The following is a 16,315-nucleotide window of genomic DNA, read 5'->3' as shown; positions in this document are numbered from 1 at the left end:
GTGATGGTCTGGGTTAATATCATTGGTCCACATAACTTACATTGATTTCTGATTGGTTCTCTTAATTTAATTTTTTTTTTTCACCCACAGTCTCTTACTCGTAACACCACATTGGATGATTGGAATAATTTAGAGTAGTGGTTAAACAAGGAATATCCAGAGCACGGGCCAGGCCCAAATACCTGAAGTCGGTCCTTGGCTCCTTGCTTAGTTGCTTGGTCCGGAAATAATGGGGAGCTCAGGCGTCAACTAAACCCAATTCCAATTTTCTTCTTCTCCACGAAGCAGCTCTAACTGTCACACTCACCCTATATAAACTCTCTAACTTTTAAACCCCCGTCTTTTTATTCAAAAACAAAAAACAAAAAAACCCCGTCTCTCTTCTTCAAACTCTCTGAAAAACAATTAAGCATCAATGGGCGAGGCAGTGGACTCTTTTCCTACGAAGCCGACGACCAGTTCAGTGACGATCGGCTCGTCGCTGATTCCGATAATCAACAAGCTGCAGGACATTCTGGCTCCCGTAGCCGTAGGCAGCGAATTGTCGAAGATTTCGCTGCCGCAAGTGGCCGTCGTGGGAAGCCAAAGCAGCGGCAAATCCAGCGTCCTCGAGGCGCTCGTCGGCCGTGACTTTCTCCCTCGCGGCTGCGATATATGCACTCGTAGACCCCTCGTCTTGATGCTCGAGAACCGCCCCCCCAATCCCGCCGGAGATGCCGCTCAAACCGAGTGGGGCGAGTTTCGACATTTGCCTGGAAAGCGCTTCTACGACTTCACCAGCATTCGCCGAGAGATTCAGGTACACCTCGACACTTTTTACAGTTTAGGATACTACGAGTATGAATTTTCAAAATTATTTGTTACTTCAACTTTTGCTTTACTGCAGGCTGAGACTGAAAAAGAGGCAGGATTGAACAAAGGCGTTTCGGATAAACAAATTCGGCTCAAGATTACCTCTCCGAATGTGCTTAATATGACGCTTGTTGATTTGCCTGGCATCACTAAGGTTCCGGTGGGAGATCAACCTAGTGACATAGAATCAAGGATCAGGAAGATGATAATGGGACATATTAGGCAAGAAAATTGCATTATATTGGCAGTTACTCCTGCCAACGCTGATTTAGCCACCTCTGATGCACTGCAACTCGCTAGAGAAGCTGACCCTACTGGTATCCTAATTATTGCTCTTAATTTAGCTTTACATGCATACATTGTGTTCCAGAGTGTTCATTTGTTCCCTGAATCCATACATTGTTCTCTATCACTGACGCAAATGCATTAACAGGTTTTCGTACCATTGGTGTCATCACCAAGGTTTGTCTTTCTCCTCTTGATTCCTGGTTTTATGCTTTGGTAAAAGTCTAATAAGGCACTTTTGTTCTGTTTGCAGCTTGATATAATGGACAGGGGCACCGATGCCAGCAACTTTTTGCTCGGGAAAGTTGTTCCCCTTAAGCTCGGTTATGTTGGTGTTGTCAACCGTTGTCAGGAGGTACAAATCATTCAAATAGTTAATCTGTCTACCACTAGTTTTATTTGCTACGTCGCTACAAAATTTATTCCCTATGACTAAGAGTATATATGGTAATATTAATTGGCAACTTTATAGGCTATTTTTCAAAGATTTGAGGAACTGGTATGACCTTTTAATTGGTTGTAAGTGTGGATTGTTGTTCAAGAGCTACTTGGATAATGTATGCTGCAATGTGGATTAGATTGGAAGTGCACATTCATGCCTAATATGGCTCTATTTAGGCTAATCATTTGCCTGCAAGTATCAATTTGACAATTAAAACTAGCTCATCTCTTCAGATATTTTCATATAATCAACCATCCCCAGTTCTTGTATATCGTTTTTCCATCATTGATTTCTTGAGGGGATCACATGTGGTAGCCTGCAATCTTCGCCTTTCATATAGGCTAGTTATGTCATATGGCATGGCGTTTGTGGGACGTACAGTACATCGACTGCTCTAGTCTTGACTCAGAATAAATTAAATACACCTTGGATCTGCTTACTCACACTCATAGTCCATTGGAGGGTTAGTTGTGATAAAATGAAGCCACTAAATCATCCTGGATAAACATTTGGGGTTGGATAATTGGTTTAGTTGACACCATTTCTTTTTACCTTCTCCGTTCTTGACTTTAAATCTAATTTATTGTGTGAATGCTGGACTATCTTTATTTTGGAATCTTTGGACTTCAATGTGGGGGTAATACTCTTAAGTCTAAACAACTGACATTACAAGCCACCGTAGTATACTGCCTAGTAGAATTTAGGCCATATGTTCGCTGAAGACAAAGAAAGAAAAATATATTACGCATTATCTAATGTATATATTGAGTGGTTTCTCTCTTTATAAAGTCCACGCTGGAATTACGGTCGGACTTTAATATTCACCTAACATTTTTGCTCTCATCTTTGTCACAGGACATCAATAAAAACCGTAGCATTGCTGCAGCACTTGCTTATGAGGACAAATTCTTCCGTGATAATCCAGTAATTTTCACTTTTCCTTTTGTATTATATTGACTATTGAGAAAATAATGGTAATGGTGTATTAGTACTTAGCATAATTTTTGTGTGCCATACATGTTAAAGGTATATAGCAGTCTCTCTGATCGTTGCGGCATTCCCCAGTTAGCAAGGAAACTGAATCAGGTCTGTATGCATCCTACGATTGTATGGTGCTTATGCCTCTTCTTGTGCTTGATATTATATCTTACTTCACTTATTGTCATTGTTGTCATGGTTGATTTTCTGTTTTAGATTCTGGAGCACCATATCAGGATTGTTCTCCCTGGTTTAAAGGCCGAGTTGAATTCTCAGATGAATGCTATTTATAAAGAACTACAAACATATGGAAAAGTTATGGAATCCAAAGTAAGTTTCAGTAACTTACATTTTTAAGTTCTCTGGTGCTTTTACTGCATGTGGATAGTTAGGGGTCATTGTTTTTCCTTGATATTTGGTATACCTTAAGAACATGATTCATTGGTTCTAGTCTTGGAATAGGGGTATCACTGCATTCCTTTTATCCTCTATAGGACCCATAACCTTTTACATTTTCTTTTTAGTTGTTAAACATCATCATTTAAGATTTTGCTAAAATATGATGATGTAGTTATGTGTCTGTGTAAGCAATTGGTTGTTAACTTACTGCTACTACTGGTCTTCTATGTAGAGAACATGCATTCACGATCAAAATATTTTACTATGCTCATTCTTTTTCTGTTTTGACATAGATAGTATTTTGACTTTATAGTTTGCTCTAAGTACTTTGTCCCTTTCCCTGAACCAGACAGATCTGGGAGCAACTTTGTTGAACATTTTGTCAAAATACTGTGAAGGTGAGATTTCAATTTCCTGGCAGAGTTAGTATACTTTTATTTCAATTTCCTGGAAGTGGACATGTTATTCCAGCAAATGATCACCTGAAGAGGATCAAACAAGACCAAGACAGTTGGAGACGATTAAATTTGAAAGTTAGAGGTGCTATTGTGACTGTGAGATGAGAAATTGATGTGTGTGTGTGTGAGACTGCAGCCATGTGCTAAAACTGAATTTTGTGTTAAGTCTTCTAGTATTTTTTCATCTCTTGTAATTTTTAGGAGCCTGATATTTGTACTCTTTTTGCTTTGCACTTCTTGGTATTTAGTTTCATGCTACTTGCTTACGCTGTTTGAGCACTAGCTTTTTGATATTACTCTTCTTGGTGATAGTAATGTTCCTGTTTCTCTTTCACTAATTGACAGCTTTTACTGCCATGTTGGATGGAAAAAATCCGGAGATGTCAACTAAAGAATTGTCAGGAGGAGCCAGGATCCAGTACATTTTCCAGTCAATTTTTGTAAAGAGCTTGCAGGTACTATGTTTTCTTATACATTTATATTTTTTATTGATGTTTGTGATGTGTAGAAATTTGAACATTGTCTGTTTACTACTTACTTAAACGAAAAGGTCTGTGTCTTACTAAAAATTATAATCTGGTATTACATGTTCTCCATTTCTGCTTAATGTGAGGATGCTTTGAAATATATTCTTGTTCAAGGCCCTCTTTCTGTACAAATTTAATATTACATAGATGCTATCATCTGATTGCCTATGAACTATCCATAATTGTAGGAAGTAGATCCCTGTGATGATGTAACTGATGATGATATTCGAACGGCCATTCAAAATGCATCTGGTGCAAGAAATGCTTTATTTGTGCCTGAGGTGAGTTAGGTGACTAATAATGATGATGCCATATGGTGTTATACATTCCATTCCCTTGTTTAAAAGTTTTAAACCAGTAGCGGGGTTGCACGCAGTGGGTGATAAGCATTGTGTTTGATTGTTTTCAGGTCCCATTTGAAGTTTTAGTTAGAAGACAGATTGCACGCTTGTTAGACCCAAGCCTTCAGTGTCTTCGTTTTGTTTATGAGGAACTGGTTAAGGTGAGTTATAGATACACGTCTATGTGGTACTTTTAGAATTATACGTTTTCATGAATCAAGAAATGTTGATAACTGAAATTTTCTCTGCAGATTAGTCGCACTTGTGAGGTAACTGAGTTGCAAAGGTTTCCAGTATTGAGAATGCGTTTGGATGAAGTCATGGTAAACTTTTTGCGTGACGGTGCACAGCCTGCTGAGAGAATGATAGAAAATCTTATTGAGATGGAGGTATCTCTCTGTCAACCTTATAAACACTGTTATATGGGTATTCTTTGATCTATTGATCTTGTCATGAGAAGAAAAATTGTGCTTTAGTTAGGACTGCTTTGTGTTTCCTATCAAATGATTGCTCAACAAGCATTTGCTCTGATGCTGGTTTGGACCTATGCTATCTGATCTACTTTCTTTCATACAGGTAGATTATATAAACACTTCGCACCCAAATTTTTTAGGTGGGAACAGAGCTGCTGAGATTGCTATGCATGAGTTGAAATCACCACAGGTAAATGCTACAACGCTAGTGCAAAAGAAATTTTATACATTTTATCAATCAGCTATATTTTGAATACGATGGGTGAATCCTGACAAATTTTTTTTTTTTTTTTTTTGGATAGTTTAATTTTCTCTAACTCAGACTATGCTATTAGTTTTATCAAAGTAAGTCAATCTGATTTTGGAAATTCAGATCTGATCTGATCTGATCTAATATCTTAGGGAAGGAAATTGTATACTCTATTTTATAATCTGTTGAGTGTGTTTATCGTCTTAGGGTTTATTCTGAGCCTCTTTGGACTTCATATCAATAGATTTTGAATAGCTGTATCCTGTATTCTATTGCTTTCTTTGCATTTTATTCTGGAATGAGCAAGATCTCATAATATAAGGGTGTACCATTATACTTTAGATATCTCTGGGCATAACGGATGCTGAAGCCCAAACTTCTCGGGTGGCTCGGGCAAAGATTGGACAATTACCAAATCAGGTATGTAAATTGTTCAGTTGGTTAAAAGTATTGTAGGAAGGAAATTGGGTTGTTTGAAGTTTGATCACGGAGAAAAAAATAGAGTTAAAAATATAGGGAACAAAAAAAAAAAAGCAATAGTCTATAGGACAGAAGACTTCATCCCATACAATTGGAGGTGCTTGCTACTGGCGTGGGTCCGTTCCATATAAGAACTTCTCCTGTCCCATAAGCATGAGCTAGTAAACTGTTTAATAGAGGTAAAAGCCTGGGCCACAAAAGTAGTGCTAAAATGAATAAGTACAAAAATGAAAAGTCCACTCTGTTTTAGTTCTTTTTCTTCCGAGTTTTGTGCAAAAGAATTTCAGATTTGGACTCTTCCATGGTTATGGCCCTTTATTTTCCTTTTAAACCATCTTTGTCCCAATCTGAATGATTTCATGAATCCAATGGGGGTATGTGAACTAGTATTTTGATGGCCTCACTGCTTTGAGCTTATTGTTTTTCTTTCATGGATGCCTTACAGGGAAGTCATTCACAGCTGAATAACAATAAACCTGTATCTGGTAAGTCATGTTTCCATTATTGCAAAGCATACCTCTGTTAATAAGTTGCCTTATTTCATTAACATGTTTCTTGTGTATAGATATAAGATGATGGTATAGCCATCTGTCATCTTGTCTGCCATTTCTAAAATCACTAAAAAATTTATATCCATTTAGGAGGTTCTACAAGGACTTGGACTCTTCCATTATTATTTGGGAATTGGACATCGTCTGGAGGCTCCCTTAGCAGATCTTTTGGTGAACAAAACCATTCACAATTGATGCCCTCTGTAATCCAATTGAGAGAGGTAATAGTGTGGTTTACCGTGGTTTATTTCTTCTTTTTAAGTTATTCTTCATGTTAACTATTTCTTTATTTTATGATTTAAATGCTCCCTTTCTTCTCTCTGTTCTTGCTGATTTCAGCCCCCATCCATCTTAAGGCCAGTTGAAGTGACAGAGCATAAAGCAGTGGAAATTATTGTAACCAAATTACTCTTGCGGTCATATTATGACATTGTCAGAAAAAACATTCAAGATCTTGTTCCAAAAGCAATTATGCACTTTCTGGTACACCTATATTCTTACATTTGTTGATATCTTCATATTATTTCAAGCATCCTTGATTATTTTTCTTTTTTCCTTTTTACTTTCTAGAAAGTTGATTGACATGCATCATTGTTAATATGCTTTAGGTCAATCTTACAAAACGGACCCTTCACCGAACCTTCATTCAAAAGTTGTACAGGTATGTTTACTACTACTTGGTTGTTTTGTTTTATGGGCCCTTGGTCATCTCTCTTTTAAGCGGTCATTGTTTTCTTTTAACTGGTCATCCTTATTGTTGCATAATTTATTCATTTCTTGATTGAGCTTCAAATAGTCCTTGTCCAAGTGCGTCCTTGCTTTCTATTTCGTGATGCTCGAAGACACTGCAGTTGCGCACCTATTAGCAAACACCTATCGTAGTGTGGGTATATCATGTCCTACCCGTATTTAAAGAGAGATGCATCACTTGTTGGTAACAAAATTAAGAGGAGAGATGGCTCTCTGATATATATATTAACACACACACATACACATATAGATGGCCCTCATAGTGCGCGCGCGCGCATGTGTGTCACAGGAGGCTAGTATATATATATATATATATATATATATATGGAAAAATACTTGGAAGCCTTCATAAGATACTTTGTTGGGTTGGATGGTGGCTTAATGTTTTTGTCTGGATAGGATAAGGTCTCCATTGTCAAGGATTTATTATTCCAAAGCTTATTCTTAAGCTCTCAGAACTTGAGAAGCTTTGCCGTGTGGTTATCAAGCTAGTTTCAGCTTTGATAAACAGAGAAAGCACTTCTTGAATCACACAGATATGTTTTAATTTCCATTGGTAGTATAAACATGGGAAAGATGGTTAGTTTTCAAACTTATGATGGTGGTTTTTTCCTGCTCTTATGCAGAGAGAACCTGTTTGAAGAACTGTTGCAGGAGCAGGATGCACTTGTATTGAAAAGAAAACATAACCAAGAATTGCTCCGAGTTTTGGAACAATCTATGCAGGTAGTTTTACTGTTTTAGACAGTAGATTGCTTCTTAATATTTTCAAGAGTAGAACGTACTTATGAGGGGAGCACCCTTGAGCTATTTCCCTTCATGAAGAATTTATATATAGAAACCTCGTTAGTTCCTTTAGCCTGTAGAAATCCTCTATGTTATCTAGAAATGATTCTAAATTTCTTTTGGTTTTATTTTACCATGTTTCTTTCTTCTAGACACTGGAGAAAGTTGAATTTGATGTCTCATCCCATACTTCAAGTTTTGGAATTGATGCTTCCGCTGAACTTCCAAGAATTACAAGGACTTCACCACCCCATCAACAATACTCAACAACCAGTGGTCAGATGAGTCAATCTAGATACCATTCATTCTCCAGATCATTTGTTACCAACACAACAGCTTGAAGATCATTTCAGCAAGAACAGTCATTGTCAATTAACTCAAACGGTTTTTGGTCTTAGATTTGTTAGAACTGGTAATTATGCCATTGTTGTTGGTGATTACCAGGTTGTACAGCGAATTCCTTTTCCTATTTACCGAGTATTTCACAAAACAGCTGGGATTAGTTGCCCTTGGGAGTTTTGATGTATTTCCCATTCCTTAATTGCATTAACTTACTTAGGATTATTGCCTTGTAATTGTAATGCAAATGGAGATATGAACTTCTATGTGGTGTTTGTCATCAATAACTTATACATACAGATCCAACAATGCGTACGGAATTTGTCCAGAAAAAAGTGTAATCCCCGTTTAACTAGTAACTGTTTATACTCGCAGAAAGGAATAACCTATCTTTGTTCTCACAGTACAGAGAAAGTTCGAATCAAAATCTAGAAACGTATAAGATACAAGCAACATAGTCATCACCCAAGTGGGCACTACCTTGAGGGCTCACAATCTCCTATGTGTCCTAATGAAATTTGTTGTGTTCAATGCAACAGCAGCCGAGCATGCATAAACTCCGCCGGAGCATACGGCTGCTGACACTAACAGAAGAGCCTTCCATTGCCTTCCGGAGATTAGAATTGCCAAAGCGGTCAATGCAACAGCAACAGCAGAAAGGTAATTTTTCCAGGCTTGGAAAGCTTTGACAACATTTCTGCACTCTTTGCAATGAACCACATGCCGGAAATACCGGTTGGCCAAATTTGGAGCATGCATGGTTCCAATGCCTCCCTTGGCAGGCAAAGATGCCGATACACCTGCAACAAGTCCAGCAGGAGCATGTTCGACCACGGCAGGCTCTTTGGGCAACGATATTGTGCTGTGGCCAAAGTGGTAAGGCATCCCATGCCCAACTTTGTCCATCCATTTTCTGTATTCAGCTACCCATGTATCTGAGGATTTCAAGTTAAGGTAGAGGTTCTTGGTGGGCACTTTTTCTTTCAGAAGTATCTCATTCTGAGAAGAAAGGAATCCCATGTCTTGCTCAAACACCTTTCCTGCATTCTGATGGAAGTACCATTTGGGAAACAATTTTGCCAGAGGAGACCTTTTTGTTCCTCCAAACCTCACAATGAGCATGGACTTCCCTTGTCCAGTTGGTCTGCAAAGAAAGAGACCTGAGAAGTAGTGCGTTTCCCCAGTCTTGTCGTCAACAATTTCTCGATTGTTTTGAAGAGAACACGGTGCTTCAAAGCGCAAGAAGCTGGAGGCGGACTGATCAGTTGTCTTCCCCCACCAGCCTGCAAATCCTCGGTCGGTGCGTTCGGTGACCTCAAAACGCAGTGGTTGAGCATCTTCCCTTTTAGCACTCCAGTCTGTCCTGTCATGTGAGATCGGAACATGGGCTGGATCCATGAGGTTCTCCAAAAGTATGGAGTGATCATAAGGAAGCTCATGGGTTGTTGAAGTATCTTGGAACCCTGGCCTGTCAAAGTTCTCAAACCAAGGAAGCTTAGCAGGGTTTGGTGGTGTCTTACGAGACATCCAAACCCACACAACACCTTGCGAGTCCCTCACCTCATATGTTTTCACACAAGCCGACCTAGGAATTTTGGCATCAGCTGGAAGCTGTAATACAGACATGCATGGACATTAAACATCATCATTTTTGCTTAATAATTCTTACAGTTGAACCTTAATTACAAGACAAGACAGACCTGAGGGATCTTGACACATTTTCCTGCACCTTCAAATTGCCAACCATGATATAAACATTCCAGTCTCCCATCAATCAGTTGGCCTTCTGATAATTTCGCCAACCTAGCTAAGAGAAGACAAGATTTTGTTAGCGAATTATTGTTAGTCCTAGTCCTAGTCCTAGTCCTAGTCCTAGCTAGAAAAGACCAGAGACGAGACAATTATTTTACCTGTGGGGGCAGCGATCTTGGTAACACTGAAGCACACCATTGCCGTCTCTGTAGAGAACTAGTTGCTTATCGAACACAGTTAGACCCAAAGGTGCATCCTCTGGAATGTCCTGGGTGAGGTACAGAGGGTACCATTCCTCCGTCCAATCATAGTCCGCCACGATCCTCTCTCCTCTCCGCTCTTGCTCGCTGGTAGGACCTACCAGCAGGACCTTGTGATCTTCATCATCATCACCTACTGGAGCTGGTGCTGCAGGTTTGATGTCTGCGACTGCACCGCACTTGGTCTTTCGTGTTGGGGCGTTGAATGGCGGTCTGACTAGTTTGAGTGGCTGTGACTGTGGTTGTTTGTGGGTTACTGGGGACAGGAGAGAGGTGGAATAGTGTGAAAGAAATGGATGAAACAAAGCCATGTTCAATAGTTTGCGTAAATTGGAGATGGAGGAAGAAGATGATCCAACAGAGAGCGGAAGAGGAGAAAATAATAATTAAAGTCATGTGAATATGTGATATACGAGAGAGGGCGAAAGCGAAATGGGGTTGGGTGTTGCTTGTGAGCTTGTTGTGTTAGCCATGGCCACACAATCTTGCTTGAGAAACAATACCAGTCAAACCAGACCCACAATCGCCTCTGAATTTTCTATTGGTTTAGTTTTTAAAAATCAAACGGCCTATTAGCTCAGCTGGTTAGAGCGTCGTGCTAATAACGCGAAGGTCGCAGGTTCGAGACCTGCATGGGCCAAATTGAACTTTTTAATTTATCTTTTGTTTTTCTCTAAAATTGGGTTGGGCTCCTTAGGCCAGAGATCGGGCCGGAAAACCGACTGGAACAATTTCGGGCCTAATAGTCGCATATAAATGTTTGGCTTAAACCCCATTGTTTTGGAACCGGCAATTGTTTGCGACTGGGAATTGAGGTTGAGAATGAAAATAGCAGTGGAAGGATGTATGCACGGTGACCTGGAGAACGTGTACAGAACCCTCCAACACATAGAAAAAGTTCATAACACCAAAATCGACCTCCTCCTCTGCTGCGGCGACTTCCAGGTTTCACAAATCTTGCCTTCCTCTTTTTGAATTTTCTTTTTTTCCTTCCGGTAATGAAAATATGAAAAATAATTTGAATTAATTTTTATAGGCTGTGAGGAATGAGAAGGATTTGGAGAGCTTGAGTGTGCCCCCCAAGTACCGGTCCATGAACTCCTTCTGGAAGTACTATTCCGGCGAGGAGATCGCTCCCTATCCCACCATATTCATCGGTGGCAATCACGAAGCTTCTAATTATTTGTGGGAACTGTGAGTATTCTTATTCTAGTCCTCACTTCACTTGTTTGTTTCCGATTGCAGTGTCATTACTTGTTTATATTTGCATAGGTACTACGGAGGGTGGGCGGCACCTAATATTTACTTCTTGGGGTTTGCTGGGGTAGTCAAGTTCGGAAACCTTCGCATTGGTGGCCTCTCTGGAATTTATAAGTCGCGAGACTATCGTTCAGGTTTGTTTCAGCTAGCTTATGTTTTTCTTGTTGTGCCATTTCAGATTATTATTATTATTATTAGTTTTGAGTATCCATGGGTTTCTGAGCAGGACACTATGAGAGGCCTCCTTATAATGCAAATACCGTCAAGTCTGTATATCATGTTCGTCAGTATGATGTCCACAAACTCATGCAAGTTGAGGAACCAATCGATATTTTTCTTTCACATGATTGGCCTCTTGGCATCACCGATTGTGGGGACTGGAAGCAACTTGTTCGATACAAACCTCATTTTGAGACCGAGGTATTTGCAACATGCCCTGGCCTCAGTTTGTAAATTTTGATTGCTAGTATGTATGTTTTATTACTTATGTCATTTATAATGTAATTAGGTTCGGGAAAGAACCCTGGGAAGTAAACCTGCTGCTCAATTGCTAGAAAAATTGAAACCACCCTATTGGTTTTCAGCTCATCTACACTGCAAATTTGCTGCTCGTGTTCAGCATGGGGAAGATGGTCCCGTGACGAATTTTCTTGCTCTTGATAAGTGTCTTCCTGGAAAGAAGTTTTTGCAGGTGTTTGGTGTGCTTTGATTCTTAGAATGTTGTTTATAGGATGTTCCGCTGTAGTCAGCTAATGGTTTTGTTTGTTGGCATGGTTTTAAGGTTCTTGATATTGACTCAGAGCCAGGGCCGTACGAGATTCAGTATGATGAAGAATGGCTAGAAATAACTCGGAGGTTTAACCCTATTTTCCCTCTCACAATCAGGAGTGCAAATTTCAGGTGAGTGCTTACTTAGGAATGTTATTGAGCATGCTACCAATAAGGGTCTTGGGTTGTGCTGACCATTCAAGCTTCCAAGCTCTCTGGTCTTTTCTACTTGTTAAAAGTAGCTGCTAAGTTTATTTCTATTTGTTAATCTAGGGGTGTACATATTGACAAGCAAGATTGTCGTCAATGGGTAAGGACCAAGCTACAAGCAAGAGGAGCCCGACCTTTTGAATTCAGCCAGACAGCTCCATCTTATAATCCCTCTAATTCTGTCTCAAATGGTTCCTCGCCTGGTAGGAGTTTACTATGGGAATCATGTCTCCTTATTCTAATATCATGTTGAGTGCTGCTAAACCATAACATTTTGTTTTAATGTGTGTTTTTCTTTTGGCAGGATATACTCGGAATCCTCAAACAGAATCTTTGTTGCAGTTTCTGGAACTCCCTTATCTTCTTGATGACATGTTAGAATCTTCGGAAGTATCCAGGAGTCCTTTTCCATCAAGCGATAGAGGTAAAAATTGGTTCTCTGTCCTTGAAATGATGGTTTAAACTTTGCTGAGATTTTCTTAGAAGAATGTATTTGAGTCTCTGCAGTTTGTAGTTAAACACCATTTCCTTTAAAACATCCATAAGGTTTCTTTAAATTTCTTGAAGATGACAGCGAAGAGATTCCCATTGATGATGTGGATGAGTTAGAAGACCTTGCTGAAGAGGCTGGAGATGCTGAACATGAAGATGTATGAAGATCCAGTGTGGTGATCATCCTTGGTCAGAGACACCCTTTTTGCTCTTCAAGAGTTTAGCTTTTCTTTTTTTTTTGGTGGAACATGTAGCTTCTATTAGTTTCAAGATATTTGGGTTTGAGTGTGTCGGACCAATGTGTTTAGGTTCTCTCTCAGTAAAGGGCGGATGTATTCTAATTTAATGTAAATGCCTGGATAGGTTGTTGTTCTTGCCTTCTGGCCTATTTTTTTAGTCAAAACCCTTCCCGCCTTGTGCCTGTTCTTTTTTTCTTGTTCTGTTGATTGTAAAATATCTTTAATTCAGTTTCTAGTTTTTTCTTTTTTGTCTTTCTTTCTTTCAGGAGTGAGTAAATCTTATACTATATTTGTCTCATAAGAACAGGAAGCATACCAAACATAGGGCATAAATACTTACAGGCTTCAGTGCATTACATCGAAGAGTCTTGGGTGGATCAAGGTCCACATGCACCAAGAGTTAATTCCGGATACTGTTCATTCCTCGGTCCATAATAGAATTTTCCGCATTACATATGTGAGAGGCAATATTAGGAGATTTGTATTTCAAATATTCCCTTTGACAGAGGAAATGGGTTCTCACAGTTGATTTACAGTCACAAGTCACAGAGAAGTTGAGATGTCTTGAATGCTGCGTTCATTGAGCTATAAACAAAATCCTATTCATTTTCTTTTTCTTGGTGGGATGAGTAATTTCTTTCTGAAGTCCACCATCTACCTCCTGACACTACCAAACCACATTAATGCAGCTTTTAATGGACGTGTATTAATGTATTTAGCGCCCTCCCTTATTTATCTCTCTGCCCTGAGGCCCTGATAAGATTCATCTCTGGAATGGTATTAGGCTCCATGAAAGCTAACCCTCTATGGAGAAAAGACCAACAGCCTTCTCTTATACACATAAAATCCTCTTGTTTGTGTGGTTATGTCAGGCTTCCTGTGCAAGTGCAGACCTCACATTGAATTTCTACTCAACTTCATGCCCTTCTGCTGAGCTTGTGGTCAGAAACACAGTCAGATCAGCTTCAAACATGGACCCTACTGTCCCGGGGAAGCTCCTACGCTTGCTCTTCCATGACTGCTTTGTGGAGGTAAACGGTCCTGCCTTAACATAGAGCTTCTTCTTCTTAGATGCATTCTAGTATTTAGATGTCTTTGAACTAAGTTATCTGATCCTAGTATTGGTTTATGCATGCCTGATTTATTGATTATTGGAATTCATTTACAGGGTTGTGATGCCTCTGTGCTTCTACAAGGAAATGGAACTGAGAGAAGCGATCCAGCAAACCAATCTCTGGGAGGGTTTTCAGTTATTGATTCAGCAAAAAGACTGCTTGAAATTTTCTGTCCAGGAACTGTTTCTTGTGCTGACATTGTTGCTTTGGCTGCTAGAGATGCTGTTGAACTTGTTAGATCCCCCTCACTAATTAGGTGTTCTGTTAAATCATTTCATCGCTATATTTCTCTATTGATCTTTTGCTAATTGGATGTTGATTGTGATGACTGGAAAACAGACGGGAGGACCCGTGGTTCATATTCCAACTGGTAGGCGAGATGGGAAGGTTTCATCAGCTTCCAATGTCAGGCCTAATATTGTAGATACAAGCTTTACAATGACTGAGATGATAAAGCTCTTCTCTTCTAAAGGCTTGTCTTTGGAGGACCTTGTAACCCTCTCAGGTAGGTACATCTTAAACTCTAAACTCGAAAGTAACATTTGGGGATTATTGCTCCATGCAGCGTACATTATAACGTATAACTTCATTTTCTGTAATACATGCATATGCAACCTCTCATTTTTAGTTGGAAATATTGTGGCCAAGTCTTTTTCAAGTGTACTTGGCTGCCGTTTATGGCAACCATTAACAAGCTCTATTCTATTCTTAATTAGTTCATATTCATACATACTGATGCTTTGACACTACAGGAGCTCACACTATAGGAGCAGCTCATTGCAGTGCATTCAGTGACCGGTTCCAAGAAGACTCGAAAGGAAAATTCACACTCATTGACACATCTTTAGACAATGGCTATGCAGAGAAGCTCATGAAACAGTGCCCTCCAGGCGCAAATCCATCTATAACAGTCCAAAATGATCCTGAAACTGCCTTTGTGTTTGATAATCATTACTACGGCAATCTATTGGCCCACAGAGGGCTGTTTCAATCAGATTCTGTCCTGTTCACCGACAGTAGATCCAGCAAACAAGTGAAGAATTTTGCAGAAGACCAAGTTGGATTTTTTGAGAGTTGGGTTCAGTCATTTTTGAAGCTTACTAGCATTCATGTTAAGACAGGTGATGAAGGGGAAATTCGAGCATTTTGTCCTACAGCTAATGCATGAATTAGGGATAGTAAATTTAAAGTGTTACTTTGATATGCATACGGTTAGATTGTATTGTCCATTAGAAGGGTTTTTCTGCGTCGTTTGCTTTTTCTGGCACTCCTTTCACAAGACCAGTATAAAATGTCCTTTGTCATGCGAGTAGAGAGAGAAAATTGAAATGGTTGCTATCTATCATAGGCAACAAAGAATATGAGAGAAACCCAGGACACCCAGCTGGTACTTTTACCTGAAATGCGTAAAGTTCGGTGCTTTGAGGTTGAAGATGAAAAAGAAGATGTAGAGGGTTCTCAGAGATGGAGGTGTGGGTTCACAGGCCACCCAAACAAGGCCACTCGTTTATTGTATATTTCTTATTTGCCCAAAATAATTGAGACAGTGAGCAATCATATTTATCAATTGTATAATTTGGTTTTTTTTTTTTTCTTTGTCATTTGATGACCACGAAATCTATAATTTAAGGAAGAAACATAAGTGAGTTGAGATTAAAAAAATCCATCCTTGGTTTTGTTGCCACTTAGCTTTGTGGTTCCATAAAATGAATATAGAGAATATGGCAGGCTCACTATTTATTAATCTTTAAAACACAAATTCAAAACCTTACAAGTCTTTCATTTTAATTTCATCGTTTTTCTTTCTTGCTCATCACCCCTCTTACATGTCTCTCTCTCGAGCTCTCTGAAGAAATTTCCTCCCAATTCTTCTTAATGAGGAAATAACCGATAAATGTTACTAAACAAAGCATATGCATGTGCATGGATCATACAGGCGCAACCTACTACTTGACATCCGTCATTCAGTGATCCGTCTGCTTAACTCATTAATTACAGTTGCAGTGATGGATCACATTGATCTTAATTTCTGTAGAGCGATATTGATGGATGAAGCACAGCAATCCAAAACCAGGCATGTATGATCCACAAATTAAGTAATCTCGTATTCTTGTACCATATATGTTGAGAAAATTGATATATGAATTCTGTCATTTCTGTGAGCGATGAAGAAACTCATTTTGGTCCTAGTAATCAACTCCGAGATTACAGACAGGGCCGGCCTTGGGCCTAGAGCCTCCAATTCAAGGTGCCCCATATTTTTATAAAGGTATTAGACTCCAAACACCCTATGGCCCCGTTTGGATGG

At 39.4% G+C, this 16,315-nt stretch overlaps 4 protein-coding genes and 1 non-coding gene across 5 annotated transcripts; 4 read left to right on the top strand and 1 right to left on the bottom strand.

Moving 5' to 3' along the window:
- The first annotated feature begins 337 nt into the window (after nt 1–337).
- LOC133739578 (dynamin-related protein 3A-like) lies at nt 338–8,177 on the top strand. Its single transcript, XM_062167364.1, has 20 exons — nt 338–799; nt 887–1,169; nt 1,286–1,314; nt 1,391–1,492; nt 2,435–2,503; nt 2,606–2,665; nt 2,774–2,887; nt 3,306–3,354; nt 3,760–3,869; nt 4,130–4,222; nt 4,351–4,443; nt 4,534–4,671; nt 4,859–4,945; nt 5,348–5,425; nt 5,931–5,970; nt 6,127–6,257; nt 6,376–6,519; nt 6,645–6,697; nt 7,413–7,512; nt 7,725–8,177. Exons 1-20 carry the CDS (start codon nt 416–418, stop codon nt 7,911–7,913), a joined length of 2,346 nt encoding a protein of 781 aa, XP_062023348.1. The 5' UTR covers nt 338–415; the 3' UTR covers nt 7,914–8,177.
- A 54-nt stretch (nt 8,178–8,231) lies between these two features.
- On the bottom strand, nt 8,232–10,398 carry LOC133739579 (protein TIC 55, chloroplastic). The gene is made up of 3 exons (XM_062167365.1): nt 9,822–10,398; nt 9,612–9,714; nt 8,232–9,522 (listed from the first exon to the last, which is right to left on the bottom strand). The coding sequence occupies exons 1-3, from the start codon at nt 10,232–10,234 to the stop codon at nt 8,401–8,403; spliced, it is 1,638 nt and encodes a 545-aa protein (XP_062023349.1). The 5' UTR covers nt 10,235–10,398; the 3' UTR covers nt 8,232–8,400.
- A 91-nt stretch (nt 10,399–10,489) lies between these two features.
- TRNAI-AAU (transfer RNA isoleucine (anticodon AAU)) lies at nt 10,490–10,563 on the top strand. Its single transcript has one exon. It is a non-coding gene; the product is annotated as a tRNA-Ile (tRNA).
- A 124-nt stretch (nt 10,564–10,687) lies between these two features.
- Nucleotides 10,688–13,148, top strand: LOC133739580 (lariat debranching enzyme). Its single transcript, XM_062167366.1, has 9 exons — nt 10,688–10,868; nt 10,960–11,117; nt 11,196–11,317; nt 11,410–11,603; nt 11,692–11,874; nt 11,965–12,083; nt 12,225–12,364; nt 12,466–12,585; nt 12,729–13,148. Exons 1-9 carry the CDS (start codon nt 10,746–10,748, stop codon nt 12,815–12,817), a joined length of 1,248 nt encoding a protein of 415 aa, XP_062023350.1. The 5' UTR covers nt 10,688–10,745; the 3' UTR covers nt 12,818–13,148.
- Nucleotides 13,149–13,283: 135 nt separating this feature from the next.
- Nucleotides 13,284–15,598, top strand: LOC133739582 (peroxidase 46). The gene is made up of 4 exons (XM_062167367.1): nt 13,284–13,923; nt 14,061–14,240; nt 14,347–14,512; nt 14,760–15,598. The coding sequence occupies exons 1-4, from the start codon at nt 13,699–13,701 to the stop codon at nt 15,173–15,175; spliced, it is 987 nt and encodes a 328-aa protein (XP_062023351.1). The 5' UTR covers nt 13,284–13,698; the 3' UTR covers nt 15,176–15,598.
- Nucleotides 15,599–16,315: the final 717 nt, after the last annotated feature.

This window comes from Rosa rugosa, chromosome 3, assembly GCF_958449725.1.
Source record: "Rosa rugosa chromosome 3, drRosRugo1.1, whole genome shotgun sequence".
In the NCBI taxonomy this organism is placed as follows: domain Eukaryota; kingdom Viridiplantae; phylum Streptophyta; class Magnoliopsida; order Rosales; family Rosaceae; genus Rosa; species Rosa rugosa.
The sequence above is the reverse complement of the archived record's forward strand: the minus strand, read 5'-3'. Positions and strand labels throughout refer to the sequence as shown.

Coding starts and splice junctions, on each gene's coding strand:
- LOC133739580 (XM_062167366.1), top strand. CDS start 10,746: ATGAAAATAGCAGTGGAAGGATGTATGCACGGTGACCTGGAGAACGTG. Junction 10,869..10,959: donor TCTGCTGCGGCGACTTCCAG/GTTTCACAAATC, acceptor TAATTTTTATAG/GCTGTGAGGAATGAGAAGGA. Junction 12,365..12,465: donor CTCAAATGGTTCCTCGCCTG/GTAGGAGTTTAC, acceptor TTCTTTTGGCAG/GATATACTCGGAATCCTCAA.
- LOC133739582 (XM_062167367.1), top strand. CDS start 13,699: ATGGAGAAAAGACCAACAGCCTTCTCTTATACACATAAAATCCTCTTG. Junction 13,924..14,060: donor TCCATGACTGCTTTGTGGAG/GTAAACGGTCCT, acceptor ATTCATTTACAG/GGTTGTGATGCCTCTGTGCT. Junction 14,513..14,759: donor GGACCTTGTAACCCTCTCAG/GTAGGTACATCT, acceptor TTGACACTACAG/GAGCTCACACTATAGGAGCA.
- LOC133739578 (XM_062167364.1), top strand. CDS start 416: ATGGGCGAGGCAGTGGACTCTTTTCCTACGAAGCCGACGACCAGTTCA. Junction 1,315..1,390: donor CCATTGGTGTCATCACCAAG/GTTTGTCTTTCT, acceptor TTCTGTTTGCAG/CTTGATATAATGGACAGGGG. Junction 1,493..2,434: donor TTGTCAACCGTTGTCAGGAG/GTACAAATCATT, acceptor TCTTTGTCACAG/GACATCAATAAAAACCGTAG.
- LOC133739579 (XM_062167365.1), bottom strand. CDS start 10,234: ATGGCTTTGTTTCATCCATTTCTTTCACACTATTCCACCTCTCTCCTG. Junction 9,715..9,821: donor CAAGATCGCTGCCCCCACAG/GTAAAATAATTG, acceptor TCTCTTAGCTAG/GTTGGCGAAATTATCAGAAG. Junction 9,523..9,611: donor AATGTGTCAAGATCCCTCAG/GTCTGTCTTGTC, acceptor TCTGTATTACAG/CTTCCAGCTGATGCCAAAAT.